This window comes from Anabrus simplex, chromosome 11, assembly GCF_040414725.1.
Source record: "Anabrus simplex isolate iqAnaSimp1 chromosome 11, ASM4041472v1, whole genome shotgun sequence".
NCBI classification, from domain to species: Eukaryota; Metazoa; Arthropoda; class Insecta; order Orthoptera; family Tettigoniidae; genus Anabrus; species Anabrus simplex.
This window is the reverse complement of record NC_090275.1, coordinates 52,084,179-52,103,006: the sequence shown is the minus strand read 5'-3', so window position 1 is coordinate 52,103,006 and position 18,828 is coordinate 52,084,179. Positions and strand designations below refer to the sequence as shown.

Sequence of the window (18,828 nt, the reverse complement as noted above, 5' to 3'; positions counted from 1 at the left end):
CAAAAAAAAAAATCGATGAACTTGTTTGTTAAGAAGTATCTGTTGAGAAGCGAAGATTTTAAAACAATCAGGGTAGACAAAAGGTCTCCAACTATAACAAAACACGACACTGCATGCGACTGTCTGGAGAGCGTATGTTTGGAAGATCCGTACCGGCAGTCGGGGCAGCCAGCCAGCCAACCTCACGCGCTAAACCAAAACCTATGGAGACATTCTTCCTGTCACAAACTAAGAACTAAGCGAGATAAGAACTTGGGGTTTGTTTTAAAAATAACTTCCATATCTAAGGACCATTTGCCTCGCTTTGATCCCCCATGCAAATTCAATAGCAAAGAAGTTGGCAATTGACTGACATTTTCGTGCCTGCACATACAAATCTCTTGAACACGACTGAAAAGAAACACAAATAGTGCATGTTCTTATCATTTAAATTTAAAAAACAAACTTATCTACGTCGAGCTGAAATGTTATGTTTACCAGCAGTGAAAAATTACAAATATAGTGAATATAAAATAGGAGTTATGACATGATAAGCTCTATGCAATGAAGATAAAGGATTTGAGATAACATTCCATTATATTAACATTTTCACACTCAATTATTTTGCAAACTTTTTTTTTGTTAACGGCATCAAATGCGGCTTGAAATTTTGTACATAATCCGATATTCACCCATTTTAACCGATAACATTCAGATTTACGGATAATTGGCAAACGCACTGGATTGGAGGAGGACAGCGCTAAGCGCAAACGTGGGAGAAGGAAAGAGAGACGAACAGTTTGAATGGAAAAAGAGAAATGGGGCTTTTACGTTTTTCCTGTCTTTTTTTTTTTTTTTTTTTTTTTTTTTTTTTTTTTTTTTTTTTTTTTTTTTTTGTTCTCACCGTTGCTCCGGTTCCAAGATAATTGGGTGACCCAGTAGTAAACCCCAACAACTCCCACACCGTAGCAATTACCCACAGAAGACTCATTTCCAACAACGACCGCATATCCTTGCCTGAAGTATGACTTCAAAATCCAGTTGATAACCATTGACCAACACCTTAACTCGTTACATGCATTAAATAATTTCAAATTTACTATTCCTTTCAGTCTGAAAGAAGAAGCTATTCGTAAACCTCTTCTTCCAATATTCGACTTCGACTACTGTGACATATTTTACAAAGACGCAAAATCAGAAAAGCAGAACTCCAAAATAAATTACAACGGTACAGAATGTCTGAGTGGGATTCACATCTCTAACTTGAAATTGTTTGATCATGTTTTTATTTTATTTTATCTTTTACGTCCCACCGACACAGATAGGAGGGAAAAAGGTTAGGAGTGGGAAAGAAGCAGCCGTGGCCTTAATTAAGATACAGCCCCACCATTTGCTTAGTATGAAAATGGGAAACCACGGAAAACCATCCTCAGGGCTGCCGACAGTGGGGTCCAAACCTACTATCTCTGATGATTTTATCCAATCTTACGTTCATTTCGGATGGCTACACCTTGAAGACAGACGCATGCTACATTTTTTGACATCACTGCAGCGAACTCTTGCCTTACAATGCCCAACCTGCATATAAGACCTATCAACGATTTCACAGCCTTTCTGAATATCGTGATGTTAAGAAAAACAGAGCTCTGAAAACGATATAGCTCGCTTTTCATAAACGCAAATCCTCAAGCTACAACAACTCCTTCGCTGTTCTCGTATTATCCCCATGGAATGAGCATGTCTTCTCCTTATATTCCACTTCTTCATATTACTTTTTTTACATCGTTATGCCCTACTTAGGAGCTCGATTGAATTAGCTTAGCTGATGTATTGGCCTTCTCCTCCCTAAATCTCTTCATCCTCTCGCTGAGCTTCTTCCTTCGTTCTTTTGTCCAAGTTATAGTGGCTCTGGTGTTGGGTTTGTCTTCAAACTGGTGATTGTCGATTTTGGTTCTGAATTTAAATCTGTTCTGTAGAATGCCTTCCGAGATGTTGATTTCCTGGAGATCTATTTCAATTTCACGAAGCCAGCTGCTCTTGGTTTTAGATGAAAGGGCCAGATTGAGAATTATTTTAGTTAGTCTCTTACTGTTCGTTCTGATAATGTGTCCATAAAATTGCAATCGTCTTTTCCGAAATGTGCGAGATATTTTTATCAGAATGACAATATATTTCCTGGGATGATTTTTTCCTCCATATTCCCTCTATACAAGCTGGGGCAAAAAAAAAATCTTAAAATATTCCTTTCCTGTTCCTCTATGTCTTTGGTTAGAGACCCATCACCAATGATTAAGGTTTCTGAAACATATAACGCTTCGGGTTTGATTACTGTATTATAGTATCTAAGTTTTATATTCTGAGATATTGATTATTTTATTGTTCCTGTTCCAAGTGATCTTGTAAGCTTTCTGTAATTTGGAAATTATTTCTGTATTTGCTTCGCGGTTTAAACCAGAAGGCTGCATAATTTCTCCCAAATATTCGAATTGGTTCACCTGAATGATTTTGCCGAATTTAGTTATCATAGGTTGTACATCTAAGTATACCGGGCGAGTTGGCCGTGCGCGTAGAGGCGCGCGGCTGTGAGCTTGCATCCGGGAGATAGCAGGTTCGAATCCCACTATCGGCAGCCCTGAAGATGGTTTTCCGTGCTTTCCCATTTTCACACCAGGCAAATGCTGGGGCTGTACCTTAATTAAGGCCACGGCCGCTTCCTTCCAACTCCTAGGCCTTTCCTATCCCATCGTCGCCATAAGACCTATCTGTGTCGGTGCGACGTAAAGCCCCTAGCAAAAAAAAACATCTAAGTATCGTGAAGCTCCTTCCATATATTGAGTTTCCTCATACGAGATTTGAAGTCCCATTTTGATGGCAATTTCATATTATTATTATTATTATTATTATTATTATTATTATTAAAATTAGATCGCAGCATTAGTGCTCAGTTGTGGTTCTCCAATTCAATATCCCCCATCAGAAGTTTGTAACATTACATGATGATTATAATATAGTTTTTAATATTATCGTTATTTCATTACTGAGCCTCCGTTGCACAGGCAGCAGCGTGCCGGCCTCTCACCGCTGGGTTCCGTGGTTCAAATCCCGGTCACTCCATGTGAGATTTGTTCTGGACTTCTGGACGAAGCAGAGGTCGGCCAGGTTTTTTAATTTTTATTTTTTTTCGGGTACTCCGGTTTTCCCTGTTATCTTTCATTCCAGCGAAACTCTTCAGTATCACTTCATTTGATCTGTCAGTCATTAATCATTGCCCCACAGGAGTGTGAAAAGCTTCGGCAGCCGGCACAGGCCCGGGCTAAGGATTTTCATTTCAATATTTCTTTACTATTGCTAATAATATTTTCATTATTTCTGTTAATTTATACATAGGTGTTGTATGATTATGTATTTAGAGGCTGAATATCCTATGTTTTATATTAGATATTTTATGTACAGGCCATTTAAATCACTATAGTAAGGTAGGAATTGGGTTCATGCCTACGAGAGAACTGTGACGGTAACCACCATCTGCCTGACCCCCACTTCACGGCCTGTAACCCCACCCTCGCTCCTAACACCCCAACCAGACAATAACTCATATCGTAAAGGCAAGTCAGCAGCTCGGTGAGCCCTCGTCGACGCCCTCCCTGACCAACCGACCAAGTAAAGTTGCCTACTGTATACACCTTATGTACAAAGACACCTCCATACAGGCCATGAAGGCCCTTAGAGGAGTGGAAGGTAAAGGCTCCCACCTTTGTTAACCGCGGCACGTGATGGGGTACTCATTTTTGGTGTAGGCTGAGTGAACCTCAGGGCCATATGCACCTCCGGAAGCGGAAATCTCGTTTCTTAAATTTTACGACTTCCTGACGGGGATTCGAACCCACGTCCTTCCGGGCGAACCGAGCACGCCTTTACCGTCTCGGCCAGGCAGCCCCTTATGTATGTAAGAATAACTATCTAGCTGGATCATATTGTAAATAATCCCATTTATATTTTTTCTACTTCATACACTGAAAAATACCTATCATCTCATATCATTGTATAGAATGTATACATGTAATTATAGCTATCTAATTGGTGTCATATGTAAATAGTCCAATCAGAGCATTTATTCTACTTTATATTGTAAAACTCCTAGCATCTCATGTCATAGTATATACCGTATTCATGTAACTATCTAGTTGGTATCATATTGTAAATAGCCCCATTACAACAGTTGTTGGGATCACCACCTTCACCTCCTTCACCTCCTTCACCTCCTTCCACTCAGCCTACTTCATTGTATATACCATCACTTGAAGAATACACCAGTTGTAAATTGTAATTCGTAAATTGCAAATGAAGCGTTTGTAAATTTCTGAAACGATTTTAAAATACCCAAGATGGTAAAAAGAGCACACAGCCAAAGCAGAAATCCCCCCACCTCCTTCACCATGCCAAATCACCCTAGCCCATCTCCCTACTTCATTAAACTCCCCTACCGGGCAAGTTGGCTGTGTGCGGCTGTGAGCTTGCATCCGGAAGATAGTGGGTTTAAATCCCACTGTCGGCAGCCCTGAAGATGGTTTTCCGTGGTTTCCCATTTTCACACCAGGCACATGCTGGGGCTGTACCTTAATTGAGGTCACGGCCGCTTCCTTCCAACTCCTAGGCCTTTCCTATCCCATCGTCGCCATAAGACCGATCTGTGTCGGTGCGACGTAAAGCAACTAGCAAAAAAACTTAAACCCTAACCCCGCCGAATCTCCTGGCCAGAGAGAACGCGTTACCTTCTAGGTGTCCCGCCCCTCCTCTTCAGGGAGGAGAATGAAAACTTTTCATGATGATGATCAGATTTCATCATACTTCTACATAAACATTACTGGTTACGTATAAGACAGGGATAAGAGTCTGTAACTTTGTTAGGAAAGATTAATCATCTATCTAATTAATATATATCGTCTTCTGCGTTCTCTAGTAACAAGCATAGGACAAAACTCATCAAGAACTGATGGAAAGTAGGCTGTGTGTGATTAATAACACATTCTGAATACTTCTGTAAAAACATGAATGTGGAAAAACATATTCAACATTGAGCATAAGTAAGACCGTTAAATAGAGGGAGGCGATATTGTGCAGAAAATATCTCCAACCATTTTATTTTTCTAAGATATTACTTTTTTAATACTCTTTTTGCTTGTATCGATGGGAGTGACCGCGCATGTGAATGGAGCCAAGCTCTGCATTCCAGAAGGGGCTGCATGGCCGAGGCGGTAAAGGTGTGCTCGATTCGCCCAGAAGGACGTGGGTTCGAATCCCCGTCAGGAATTCATAAAGTTTAAGAAACGAGATTTCCACTTCCGGAAGTGTACTCAACCTACAGCAAAAATTAGTACCAGGTTAATTCCTGGGGGCAAAGGCGGCCAGGCGTAGAGCTAACCACTCTACTCCATCAAGTGCCGAGGTTAGTGATAGTGGAAATCTGTACATTCCACCCCTCCAAGAGCCTTCATGCCCTGTGCGGAGATGACTTTGCTTACTTTCCCGACCCCGTGATGTAGGGGTAGTGTGTTTGCATTTTATCCGGAGAACCCGGGTTCGATTCCTGACCATGTAAGGGATTTTACCTGGATCTGAGGGCTGATTCGAGGTCCAATCAGCCTACGTGATTTGAATAGAGGATCTATCTAACGGTGAGATAGCGGCCCGGTCTAGAAAGTCAAGAATAACGGCCGTGGGGATTCGTCGTGCTGACCACACGACACCTCGTAATCTGCAGGCCTTCGGGCTGAGCAGCGGTCGCTTGGTAGGCGAAGGCCCTTCAGAGCCATGGGGAGGTCTTCATTCGGGAGACGCATGGGTTCGAACCCCATCGTCGGCTGTCGTGAGAATGGTTTTCTGTGGTTTCTTATTTTTCACTCCTTGGCAAATGCAGGGTCAGTTCTTATTCATAGGGCACAACCGATTCCTTCGACCTTCTTACCCAATTTCATTCACCATCATTCATTTCATCTTCTTTAGCTCCTCAAGTGATCTTGGAATCAGGAAGAGCATCCGGCCGCAAAAATATGCCACAAATTAATCTCTCCTCATCTCCTACGCCGTATCAAGTTACGGGCTAAAGGGTAGACATAATCTTGCATGGATTTCATGCGGTTTTTCTCACGCAACTCTGAGCTTGCATTTGGAGACAGTGAGTTCGAACCCCACGTTCAGCAGGCCTGAAGATTGTTTTCCATGGTTTTCCATATTCACACCAGGCAAATTCTGGGGCTGTGTCTTAATTCATTTATTTATTATTTCTTTAATCTGCTTACCCTCCAGGGTTGGGTTCTTCCCTCGGACTTTGCGAAGGAATCCCACCTCTATCGCCTCAAGGGCAGTGTCCTGAGCGTGACACATTTGGTCGGGGATACAACTGGGCTGGAGGACCAGTACCTCGCCTAGGCGGCCTCACCTGCTGTGCTGAACAGGGGCCTTGTGGGGGGAGGTAAGATTAGAAGGAATAGGCAAGCTAGAGGGAAGGAAGCGGATGTGCCCTCAAGTTGAGTACCATCCCGGCATATGACTGCAGAAGAAGTGGGAAACCACGGAAAACCACTTCCAGCATGGCTGAGTTGGGAATCAAAACCCCTCTACTCAGTTGACCACCCTTCCAGCCCTCGTAACACTTTTCAAATTTTATGGCATAACCGGGAATCGAACCGGGGCATCCAGGAATGGCAGCTAACTACACTTACCAATACACCACAGAGGTGATGTGTCTTAAGTAATTCATTTACCCCAAACCCCATGGTACTGGAGCCCTTGAAGGGCCTTGGCCTACTCAGCGACCGCTGCTCAGCCCGAAGGCTTGCAGATTACGAAGTGTCGTGTGGTCAGCACGACGAATCCTCTCGGCCGTTATTCTTGGCTTTCTAGACCGGGGCCGCTATCTCACCGTCAGATAGCTCCCCAATTCTAATCACGTAGGCTGAGTGGACCTCGAACCAGCCCTCAGGTCCAGGTAAAAATCATGACCTGGCCGGGAATTGAAGCCGGGGCCTCCGGGCAAGACGCAGGCACGCTACCCCTACACCATTTAATTGAATATTTAATTATCGCCACAGTCACTTTCTTCCCAATCGTAGCTCTACCCCATCCCAACGCCACCATAAGACCTGCCTGTGTGGGTATTACGTGAAACAAATAGCAAAATCACGTGGATTGCCTCACAAGTACACTGGACTTTTAACCACGTTAATCCGATTAACTTATATAAAGCAATACAACATAGCGAGTGTCTAGGTGGAGGTGACAAGATCAGGAAGTAGAGCTTGTCTGCCCACCTTGACTTTATCCAGTCTACTAATGGAATGTCAATGTCAGCCACTGACCACGTGCTCTTGCTGGAGGAGTGGCCTCGCGGCTAGGTCGTTCTCTACAGACAGCGGATTGTCTTCAGGTGGAGTGGTCATCCTCAATACTTACAAGGCTACTGAACCTCATTGCTATGACCTACCCGGATATGTTTGTATGTTTGTTTGTTTGTTTACTCACCTTACTAGACAAGCCGCAGTGGACCAGACAGACAATATTACATCGGCATCTAGTTGAACCACCGTTGCTAACAACCACTGACATTTCGTATTCATCAAAATGGATTCTATAAAACAGTATAATGTACGCTAGGATAATTCATTAATTTGTGAACTATTTTCATCTGAAGATGGCCACTATTCTGATATTCTGAGACCTTAAATGAACATTAGGCAACGAGAAGTTGCAAAGTGTTTGTGTTCATTTGTTAAATATTTGAAATATTTTTCTGTGTATTAACTATTATGTGAAAATAAACCAGATGTATTAAAAGAGCGCTATCATTTGACATTATGTAGTAAAGGAACAAAATCAGTGAGTATGCAAATCAAAGAAACTAAGAAGGAAGAGAACACAAGTGTACACGAACGTAATTTTTGTGTAAACTGTTATTCTAAACTTTGTACGGCTATTTAGCAATAATAATAATAATAATAATAATAATAATAATAATAATAATAATAATAATAATAATAATAATAATATGGATAAAGACCAAGTGGATCACCTCAGTAAAGTCAGACCTAGAGGAACTACAGATCCCATTAGTGACCATAGAGAACCGATCTGAGTACCGACAGGCCATCCTACAGGGAGTCTTCCCACTGTCCCTCAGAAGCAAAAAGACTACAGGGACCACCAGACTTGAGTGGACGGATGGAAGGAAGCAGGCACACAGCCAGAAAATGAAAGCATACCGGTACTGGGCCAAGAAAAAGCAGAAGACTTAACCTAAGAGTTAAAACGAACCCGTAGTCCCTAGTAGGCCAAAACGAACCCCCAAAAAAATTGAATTAAATAAGAGGAAATGTTTAAAAATAAGATAAATCAAGGTCAAACAAATATATAAACAAAATAAAAACAAGAAAATGAAAGAAAATAAAAAACAAATAAAAACAAATTAAAATGAAAACAAAAACAAATTAAAAAGTAAAATCAAGAATAGAAACAAAAATTTAAAATAAAAACAAAGAAAAATACGAACTAAAAACAAACCAAAAATAACAATAAACGGTACAAAGGGAAAAACAAAAAGATTGGAAAAATGAAATGAAATAAACAAAAAACAAAACATAAATAAAAGAAGAAAAAGGTAAAAAGGTAAAAAAAGGACGTATAGAAAAGAATAACAAAACCAAAATTAAGAGCAAGAAATAAGAAATAAAAATAAAAAGATAAATAATTAACAAAGCAAGAAAAAACAAAGGTCCGCATCTGTGGTGTAGTGGTTAGTGTGATTAGCTGCCACCCCCGGAGGCCCGGGTTCGATTCCCGGCTCTACCACGAAATTTGAAGTGGTACGAGGGGTTGGAACGGGGTCCATTCAGCCTCAGGAGGTCAACTGAGTAGAGGTGGGTTCGATTCCCACCTCAGCCATCCTCGAAGTGTTTTTCCGTGGTATCCCACTTCTCCTGCAGGCAAATGTCGGGATGGCACCTAACTTCAGGCCACGTCCAATTCCTTCCCTCTTCCTTGTCTATCCCTTCCAATCTTCCCATCCCCCCGCAAGGCCCCTGTTCAGCACAGCAGGTTAGGCCGCCTGGGCGAGATACTGGTCATCCTCCCCAGTTGTATCCCGACCCAGAGTCCGCAGCTCCAGGACACTGCCCTTGAGGCGGTAGAGGTGGGATCCTTTTCGCTGAGTCCGAGGGAAAAACCGACCCTGGAGGGTAAGGCGATAAAGAAGAAGAAGAACAACAAAGGAAAAGATAAAAAATACAAAAAATAAAGATTAATACTAAATAAAGATAGCAAGAAAAACAAAGAAAAAGAAACAAAGCAAAAAGATATAAAATAAAAACAAAAAATATACACGTAAGGACAGGTGCCGTAGTGCTTTAGCGACAACCTCCCCTCCGCTGCTCAAGGAATGATATCGTAGCGGGAAATTGTCACATCAATATATTGCCGCCTGGCAAAACTGCTATGTGAAAACATTTGTGGAGAAATACTGGCCCGCAGCATACATACCGATCGCCTGGTTCATACGGTGGACAACAAAAAACGAGCGATTTTGAGTTATTTATATCATACTCTTCCAATTTTCAAACTCTTTCTTGTTGAGTACTGCAACAAGTTGAGTTGCTAATCAAAAGCGAACTTCTTTTTTTTTTTCTGCTAGTTGCTTTACGTCGCACCGACACAGATAGGTCTTATGGCGACGATGGGACAGGAAAGGCCTAGGAATGAGAAGGAAGCGGCCGTAGCCATAATTAAGGTACATCCCAAGCATTTGCCTGGTGTGAAAATGATAAACCACGCAAAACCATCTTCAGGGCTGCCGAGAGTGAGGTTCGAACCCACTATCTGCCGGATGCAAGCTCACAGCTGCGCGCTCCTAACCGCACCAGTGACTTTGAAGACATACAATATTTTGTAATCGATATACTTTGTCCTCGTGGCAGCCTCCTCTTTAATAATAAAATATCCAAAATACTGCCAAATTTCAAAAAGTATATTCAAAATAATTTATTTGGAAAACTATTAATTGTATATTAAAAAAATACTGCTAAATGTAACAAAATTTGTATGGTATGCCTGTCACAGCTATATTAGGAAACCTGTATTTGGAATTTTCGATTGCATAATATTTTCAAGTTGCAGGGATCTTTAAATCCATAATTTTAGAAGATACAAATTACACAAACTTTAGTAAGTTATAATAAATCCAAAATACTGCCAAATTTCCAAAAGTATTTTCAAAATAATTTATTTGTAAAACTATTAATATTGTATATGAAATAAATTAAGTGATATCCCTAGTTTTGTTTAGGTGACATTCCCACAAAGTAGGTACTATGGCTGATGATCTCTTGTTATTTATTTCTAGGTGGCTGCGTTGCAAGTGGACAGTGGCGCTGATGGCCCTGGGTTTCGCACCGTACGCCATGGCGCAGTTCCACGCAGAGTTCTACACGCTGATCCCGACAGCGCTCCTAGCAGGCCTAGGAGCAGCCCCCATGTGGTGCGCCAAGTGTACGTACCTGAATGTCGCAGCGGACGCGTACGCTAAGGTGACAGGTTCAGCTCCCGAACTTGTCATGGTGAGGTTCTTTGGCGTCTTCTACGTGCTGTTCCCTCTGGGACACGTCTGGGGTAACCTCATCTCTTCAGAGGGTAAGATAATATGAGTAGCTAAATCAATATGGTGGAGATTAAAAAATACTATATACAGTGTGTAACAAAACTCAACAGCATACTGTATCTTCGGCCATGTATTACTCATATCCATCATACAGTACATACATTTTCATTGAGACTTTCAGGGTTCCCTCTGTGATTTTACTTTTTTTTTTTTTTTTTTTTTTTTTTTGCTAAGGTCTTTACGTCGCACCGACACAGATAGGTCTTACGGAGACGATGGGATAGGAAAGGCCTAGGAGTTGGAAGGAAGCGGCCGTGGCCTTAATTAAGGTACAGCCCCAGCATTTGCCCGGTGTGAAAATGGGAAACCACGGAAAACCATCTTCAGGGCTGCCGATAGTGGGATTCGAACCTCCTATCTCCCGGATGCAAGCTCACAGCCGCACGCCTCTACGCGCACGGCCAACTCGCCCGGTGCGTGTGTGTGATTTTACTAACCGCCACCACAATCCCTTATTTGTAATTAGTTCCGTGGCCTCGTTTAGTTCTGTAACTCTTATCTTTAAATCATCAGAAACTGAGTTTATTATCGACGTCTTGGCCCTCCCTCTATTTCTCTTACCCTCCATAACAGAGTCCATTATTCTCCCACGAAACCTTTCCTCCTCCATTCGCCTCACATCACCTCACTAACGCAGCCGGTTTATGCGTACAGCTTCATCCATCGAGTTCATTCCTTAGCCTTTATCTCCTCATCATTCCGAGTACTCATCTGTTTGTACCAGCAAACATTATCACTGTCCGCCTCTGTGGCGTAGTGGCTAGTGTGATTAGCTGCCACCCCCGGAGGCCAGGGTTCGATTCCCGGCTCTGCCACGAAATTTGATAAGTGGTACGAGGGCTGGAACGGGATCCACTCAGCCTCGGGAGGTCAACTGAGTAGAGGTGGATTCAATTCCCACCTCAGCCATCCTGGAAGTGGTTTTGCGTGCTTTCCCACTTCTCCTCCTGGTAAATGCCGGGATGGTACCTAACTTAAGGCCACGGCCGCTTCCTTCCCACTTCCTTTCCACTTCAGCATAGCAGGTGAGGCCGCCTGGCCGAGGTACTGGTCATTCTCCCCAGTTGTATCCTCCGATCCAGAGTCTGAAGACTCCAGGACACTGACCGTGCGGCGGTAGAGCTGGGATCCCTCGCTGAGTCCGTGGGAAAAACCGACCCTGGAGGATTAGCAGATTAAGAAGAAGTAGAAGAAAAAGAAGAAAAAGAAGAAGTGTTACTAAGTTTCGTGACAAATTTATTTTAATAGACTAATTAAGACAATGTTCTTCATTCTGGATTATTTTACGTGCGTTTCATTTTTCGCTTCAATCTTTTTTTTTTTTTTTTTTATAACTATGTACAGTTTAGTATTATAGTGTGTTTGATAAGCTGTTTCTCTCATAACAAAACCAGGTAGCAGCATTTTACAATAACAGTTTTCTCTCTCTTGTATTCTTATGCGTCATGGTCAGGCAGAATAGCAGGCCTGACAGCCTGAGTCAGACAATAATAATAATAATAATAATAATAATAATAATAATAATAATAATAATAATAATAATAATAATAATAATAATAATAATAATAATAATAATGTTATTTGTTTTACGTCCCACTAACTACTTTTTAAGGTCTTCGGAGACGCCGAGGTGCCGGAATTTAGTCCCGCAGGAGTTCTTTTACGTGCCAGTAAATCTACCGACACGGGGCTGTCGTATTTGAGCACCTTCAAATACCACCGGACTGAGCCAGGATCGAACCTGCCAAGTTGGGGTTAGAAGGCCAGCGCCTTAACCGTCTGAGCCACTCAGCCTGGCAATAATAATAATAATAATAATAATAATAATAATAATAATAATAATAATAATAATAATAATAATAATAATAATACACAAGTTGTTTTATGTCGCACCGACGATGGGACAGGAAAGGGCTAGGAGTGGGAAGGAAACGACCGTGGCCTTAATTAAGGTACAGCCCCGGCATTTGCCTGGTGTGAAAGCGGGAAATCACGGAAAACCATCTTCAGGGCTGCCGGCAGTGGGGTTCGAACCCATTATCTCCCTAATACTGCAGCTATCGAGCTGGGTAATAATAATAATAATAATAATCATAATAATAATAATAATAATAATAATAATAATAATAATAATAATAATAATAATAATAATAATGCTTGCCTCTGTGGTGTAGTGGTTAGCATGATTATTAGCGGCCACTCCCGGAGGCCCGGGTTCGATTCCCGGCTCTGCCACGAAATTTGAAAAAGTGGAACGAGGTCTGGATCTGGGTCCACTCAGCTTCGGGAGGTTATCTAAGCAGAGGGTTTTGATCCCCACCTCAGCCATCCTCGAACTAATTTTCCGTGGTTTCCCACTTCTTATCTAGGCAAAATGCCGGGGTGGTACCTAACTTAAGGCCGTGGATGCTTCCTTTCCTCTTCCTTGGCTATTCTTTCCAATCTACCCATCCCCCCACAAGACCTCTGTTCAGCTTAGCAGGTGATGCGATCTGGGCGAAGTATTTGTCCTCCTTCCCAGTAGTATACCCCGAAATAAAGTCTCATGCTCCAGTCCGAGAGAAAACTAACCCTGGACGTTAAATAAACAAATAAATGCATAAATAATAATAATAATAATAATAATAATAATAATAATAATAATAATAATAATAATAATAATAATAATAGTTTACATTTTTAGGGGAATTGTATCAACCATTTGATGTTTAAACAGGGGCCCGACAAGAAGATCGGTTGTCCCCTCCGTTGTTTAATCTTGTTTGGGAAGAAAATGATTAGGACTTGGGTTAAAAAGTTTAAAGGAATAACCCTTGGCTGACTACGTAAAAAAATTAATTTACAGTGTTTTGGTCTCCGCTGATGACTTAGCAGAGTCGTCCAATAACAGACAGAAAGGGATTGCATCCATTGAAAAACTCCATGAAATTGCATCCAGAAAAGTACTCGAAGTCTCATACCAGAAAACCGACTGCATGGAAGGTCCGGCTCCATGGCTAAATGGTTAGCTTGCTGGCATTTGTTCACAGGGATCCCGGGTTCGATTCCCGCCAGAGAACCATCATTGACTGGGTGTATGTTCCGTCATCATCATCATCATCATCATCATCATCATCACCACTTCATGCTCATCGGGAAGCGCAGATTGCCTACGGGTGTCAAATCAGGAGACCTCCAGTTGGCGAGCCGAACATGTCCTTGGACACTCCCGGTACTAAAAGCTATACTACATGGAAGAATCTCTTCGGTACCTAGATGGGCAACCAATGAAAACACAATATGGAAAAATATCCCACGTGCCTAAATTAAAATGCCTGGGAGAAGTATCCAACAATCAGGACTGAATCGTGAAGCAAAGAAAGAAAGTACCTCTAAACTACTGTCTTCCTTTCTTAATCCTTTTGCTCTCCAGTGTTGATTCTTCCATCGGATTCAGCGAAGGAACCTACGTCTATCGCCTCAAGGGCAGTGTCCTGGAGCGAGAGACTTTGGGTCGAGGGATACAACTGGTGAGAGGGACCAGTTCCTCGCCCAGGCGGCCTCACCTGCTATGATAAACAGGGGCCTTGTGGATGGATGAGAAGATTGGAGGGGATAGGCAAGAAAGAGGGAAGGAAGCGGCCGTGGCCTTAAGTTAGGTACCATCCCAGCGTTTGCCTGGAGAAGTGGAAAACCACGGACAACCACTTCGAGGGTGACTGAGGTGAAAATCGAATGCACCTCTACTCAGTAGACCTCCAGAAGCTGAGTGGACTCCGTTCCAGCCCTCGTAACATTTCTTAAATTTCGTGGCAGATCCGGGAATCGAACCCGGGGCTCGCGCTAAACACTACACCACAGAGGCGGGTATCTCTAAACTACAAAAAGTGTGCTGAGTCACTTGGAACAGATATAGTAAAATATCCCCATTCCGAAATGCAAAATTATGCAAAATAAAATTTGCCTAGTGTGAAAATGGGAAACCACGGAAAACCACCTTCAGAATTCGAACCGACTATCTCCCGAATGCAAGCTGATAGCTACGTGACACAAACCGCATAGCCACTTGCTCGGTACCAAGCTTAATATAGCTCAGGAGGTAGAACGCTGGCCTTCTGAGCTCATGTCGGCGTATTCAACCCCGGCCGACTCCGGTGACATTTGAAAGTGCTCAAACAATACGCCAGCCTCATGTTGGTAGATTTTCAGGTACGTTAAGCAATGCCTGCGGGACAAAATTATGCCACCTCGGCGTCTCCGAAAACCAGTTACTAGAACGTAAAATGAATAGCATTTTAACAAATCGGCGGAACAGAACCAAAGAAAAAGGAGTCAACGTCGCCTTGTAAGCGGTTTATTTATTTATTTATTTATATTTCTTGATACTTCCTTGAAGGAATCGTAGTTCAATCCATTGATTGGTCGGCTTGGTATGCAGACGCCTCGGAATGTCTGCGTCATTGTTGAGAATGTGTCTCAGGTTGCTTCAAGGCTTCGGACTCCCCAAGACTGTGCCCGCTTACCGGCGTATATATCCTTAACTGAGTGCTAGTGAAGCACATACGAGTGTTAACACATTATCTTTATTATACAGTTTCTCTTACACACAAGGTTATTTTTGTTGATGCTAAGTTCTTTACCTTAATTTTTTACACCAAACAAAATGTAGCTTACTCCTCATCCACTTCAGTACACAGTGCAACTGCTGATTTAGGTTGTCTGCAAGTAGATTGCTATACATGCACAGCATAAAAATGTTCTGCTTGATTTGAGGACTGCCGGCGTGACGGCTCAACGGCTCTCAACCTCTTACTAGCAACTTGGTGAAATTCAGCCTCAAGGGACTAGAAAAATAATTAAAAATCACGATAGACTACTGCTGCTGCTGCTGCTGCTACTACTACTACTACTACTACTACTACTACTACTACTAATAATAATAATAATAATAATAATAATAATAATGTCCGCCTCTGTGGTGTAGTGGTTAGTGTGATTAGCTGCCACCCCCGGCGGCCAGGTTTCAATTCCCGGCTCTGCAACGAAATTTGAAAAGTGGTACGAGGGCTGGAACGGGGTCCACTTAGCTTCGGGAGGCCAACTGAGTAGAGGTGGGTTCGATTCCCATCTAAGCCGTGGTTTCCCACTTCTCCTCCAGGCAAATGCCGGGATGGTACCTAACTTAAGACCACGGCCGCTTCCTAACCTATCCTTTCAAATCAACCTTGAAGGGTAAACGGATTTTGTAATAAAAAAAGAAAAAAGAAAGAAAGATAGAAAGAAAGAAATAATAATAATAATAATAATAATAATAATAATAATAATAATAATAATAATGTCCGCTTCTGTGGTGTAACGGTTAGTGTGATTAGCTCCACTCTGAGACCCGTGTTTAATTCCTGGCTCTGCCACGAAATTTGAAAAGTGTTACGATGACTGAAACGAGGTCCACTCAGCCTCTGGAGGTCAACTGTTTGGAGGCGGCATTCGATTCCCGCCTCAGCCATCTTCGAAGTGGTTTTCCGTGATTTCCCACTTCCGGAATGGTACCTTACTTAAGGCCACGGCCGCTTTCTCGCCTATCCCTTTCAATCTTCCCATCCCCCCACTAGATCCCTGTTCAACATAGCAAGAGAACCGCCTGGGTGAGGTATTGGTTCTCCTTCCAAATTGTATTCCCCAGCCCAAAAGTTTCACGCTCCAGGACACTGCCCTTGAGGCTGTAGAGTGGGAGACCCAGGGAAATACAAACCCTGGACGGTAGACTGATTTAATAATAATAATAATAATAATAATAATAATAATAATAATAATAATAATAATAATAATAATAATAAATGGCGTAGGGCCTATGGCTTTTAGTGTCGGGAGTGTCCGAGGACATGTTCGGATCGCCAGGTGCAGGTCTTTCGATTTGATTCCTGTAGGCGACCTGCGCGTCGTAATGAGGATGAAATGATGATGAAGACAACATATACACCAAGCCCCCGTGCCAGGGAAATTAACCAATGATGGTTAAAATTCCCGACCCTGGCGGGAATCGAACCCGTGATCCCTGTGACCAAAGGCCAACACGCTAAGAATTTAGCCATGGAGCCGGAAAAAAAAAAAAAAAAATAATAATAATAATAATAATAATAATAATAATAATAATAATAATAATAATATCCGCCTGTGTGGTGTAATGGTTAGTTTGATTAGCTTCCACCCCCGGATGTGCGAGTTCGATTCTCGGCTATGCCACGTAATTTTCAAAGTGGTGCGAGAGCGAGGGGGGGGGGGTTCGATCCCCACTTCAGGCATCCTCTTAGTGGTTTTCCGTGATTTCCCGCTTCTCCTAACTTAAGACCACGGCTCTTCCTTGCCTGTCCCTTTCAATCTTCCCGTTGCCCACAAGGCCCCTCTTCAGCATAGAAGGTGGGACCGCCCTGTTGTATCCCCTACCAAATGTCTCACGCTGCAGGACACTTTCCTTGAGGCGATAGAGGTTGGATACCTCGCTGAGTGCGGGAGAGAAACCAATGGAATGTTAAACAGATGGTCTGTCTGTTAGGTCATCAGCCCAGAGGCTGGTTGGATCCTCAAACAGCACCACCAGAGGCTGTGCAATTATAGGAAAACCACAAAAACCAATGGCAGAGCCCAAATGAGGCGTACTAGGCAAGATGAGGACCAGAAGGTACTATTCCAGCACGACTGATCCTATGAGCAACACCTTTCATAACATGCAGATACTATTTGTGCTCCAAATGTCATTACTCAGCACCACGCATACCCCAGCAGCTTCCATATTGTCACAGCCATGGATGAGACTGGGACTTTGGTGGAAGCTACACTTTGCTCTGGCCTGTGCCAAGAGATGGATACAAAAATACTGCATCCATCAAGAAATGGCAACAGGCTGAAACAGATGGTGAGATGATAAATGAAATTAGTACATGGTACATGCAGCTCACCTCTATTGGGGTGTGCCGGAATAGAGTTGCACCACCTCGGGATGAGGCCGCGAGATTACTTTATCACAAAAATACGTTTCAAAATATAACTTTAAAATACCCAACTCCGGGATGGACAGCTCAAGCGGTAGTGCACTGGCCTTCTGAGCTGAATTTGGCGGGTTCGATCGCGGCCCAGGTCGATGGTATTTGAAGGCGCTCAAATACATCAACTTCGTGTCGGTAGATTTACTGGCACGTTACAGAACTCCTGGGGGACAAAATTCCGACAATTCCGTAAACCGTACAAGTAGTTAGAGGGATATAAACCCAGTAACATCAATTAATTAAAAATGGCAAATATCAGTCATGACACTACAAACATTATTAATCCTTTACAACTTGTGAAAAACTGCATTTTTCCTTTTCTTTCTTGAATTGATTTGTGTGATACGTGCAAACTCCTCAAGTTTATACATTGATTCTTGTTGTCCCTCGGTAGCAAAACCTAACCTTTGTTCCTTCATCTCTTTGCAATTATTCACGAATATTCTATCAAGTGTACCCATGGTCCATCACCCAAGTCTTCAGTAGCCAGTGGAATACTCATTTCACCTGCTGACACCTGTCACAATCAACTCCACGCGAAGTTTAGGCCTACCAGGCGGAGCTGTAATTAAAACGGAGAGGACTCTTTTTCTGGATGAAACTCACAACCGTTCAGCACGGCACTGGACTGCTTTTCTCTTCCACATCATTCTTAATGTCCGGCTCCGCGGCTGAATGGTCCGCGCAGTGCTCTTCGGTTTAGAGGGCCCCGGGTTCGATTTGCGGCCGGGTTCGAGAATGTAACCTTAATGGTTACTCCCCTGGCTCATGAACTCGGTGTTTGGTGCTGTCCCCAACATCCCTGCAACTCACACACCACAACAACATTATCCTCCACTACAATATCACGCAGTTTCCTATACACAGCAGATGCTACCCACCCTCGTCGGAGGGTCCACCTTACAACGGCTACACGAAGCTAAAAATTGCCAAACAAAATTTAATGTTTTAATCATTCTTAATGATCATCTTTCTTCCTTAATTCATTTACCTTCCAGTGTTGGTTTTTCCTTCGGACTCAGCGAGGAATCCCACCTCTACCGCCTCAAGGGCAGTGTCGTGGAGCATGGAACTTTGGGTCGGGGATACAACTGGGAAGGAGGACCAGTATCTCGCCCAGGC

The 18,828-nt window shown here is 42.7% G+C and overlaps 1 protein-coding gene across 1 annotated transcript in view; it reads left to right on the top strand.

The window, feature by feature from the left end:
* LOC136883077 (UNC93-like protein) overlaps window positions 1-18,828 on the top strand; it is a 57,938-nt gene that overhangs the window by 9,730 nt on the left and 29,380 nt on the right. The window contains exon 2 of the mRNA XM_067155248.2: window positions 10,370-10,656. Coding sequence (XP_067011349.2) covers window positions 10,370-10,656 — 287 coding nt within the window. The remainder of the gene's footprint in view (window positions 1-10,369; window positions 10,657-18,828) is intronic.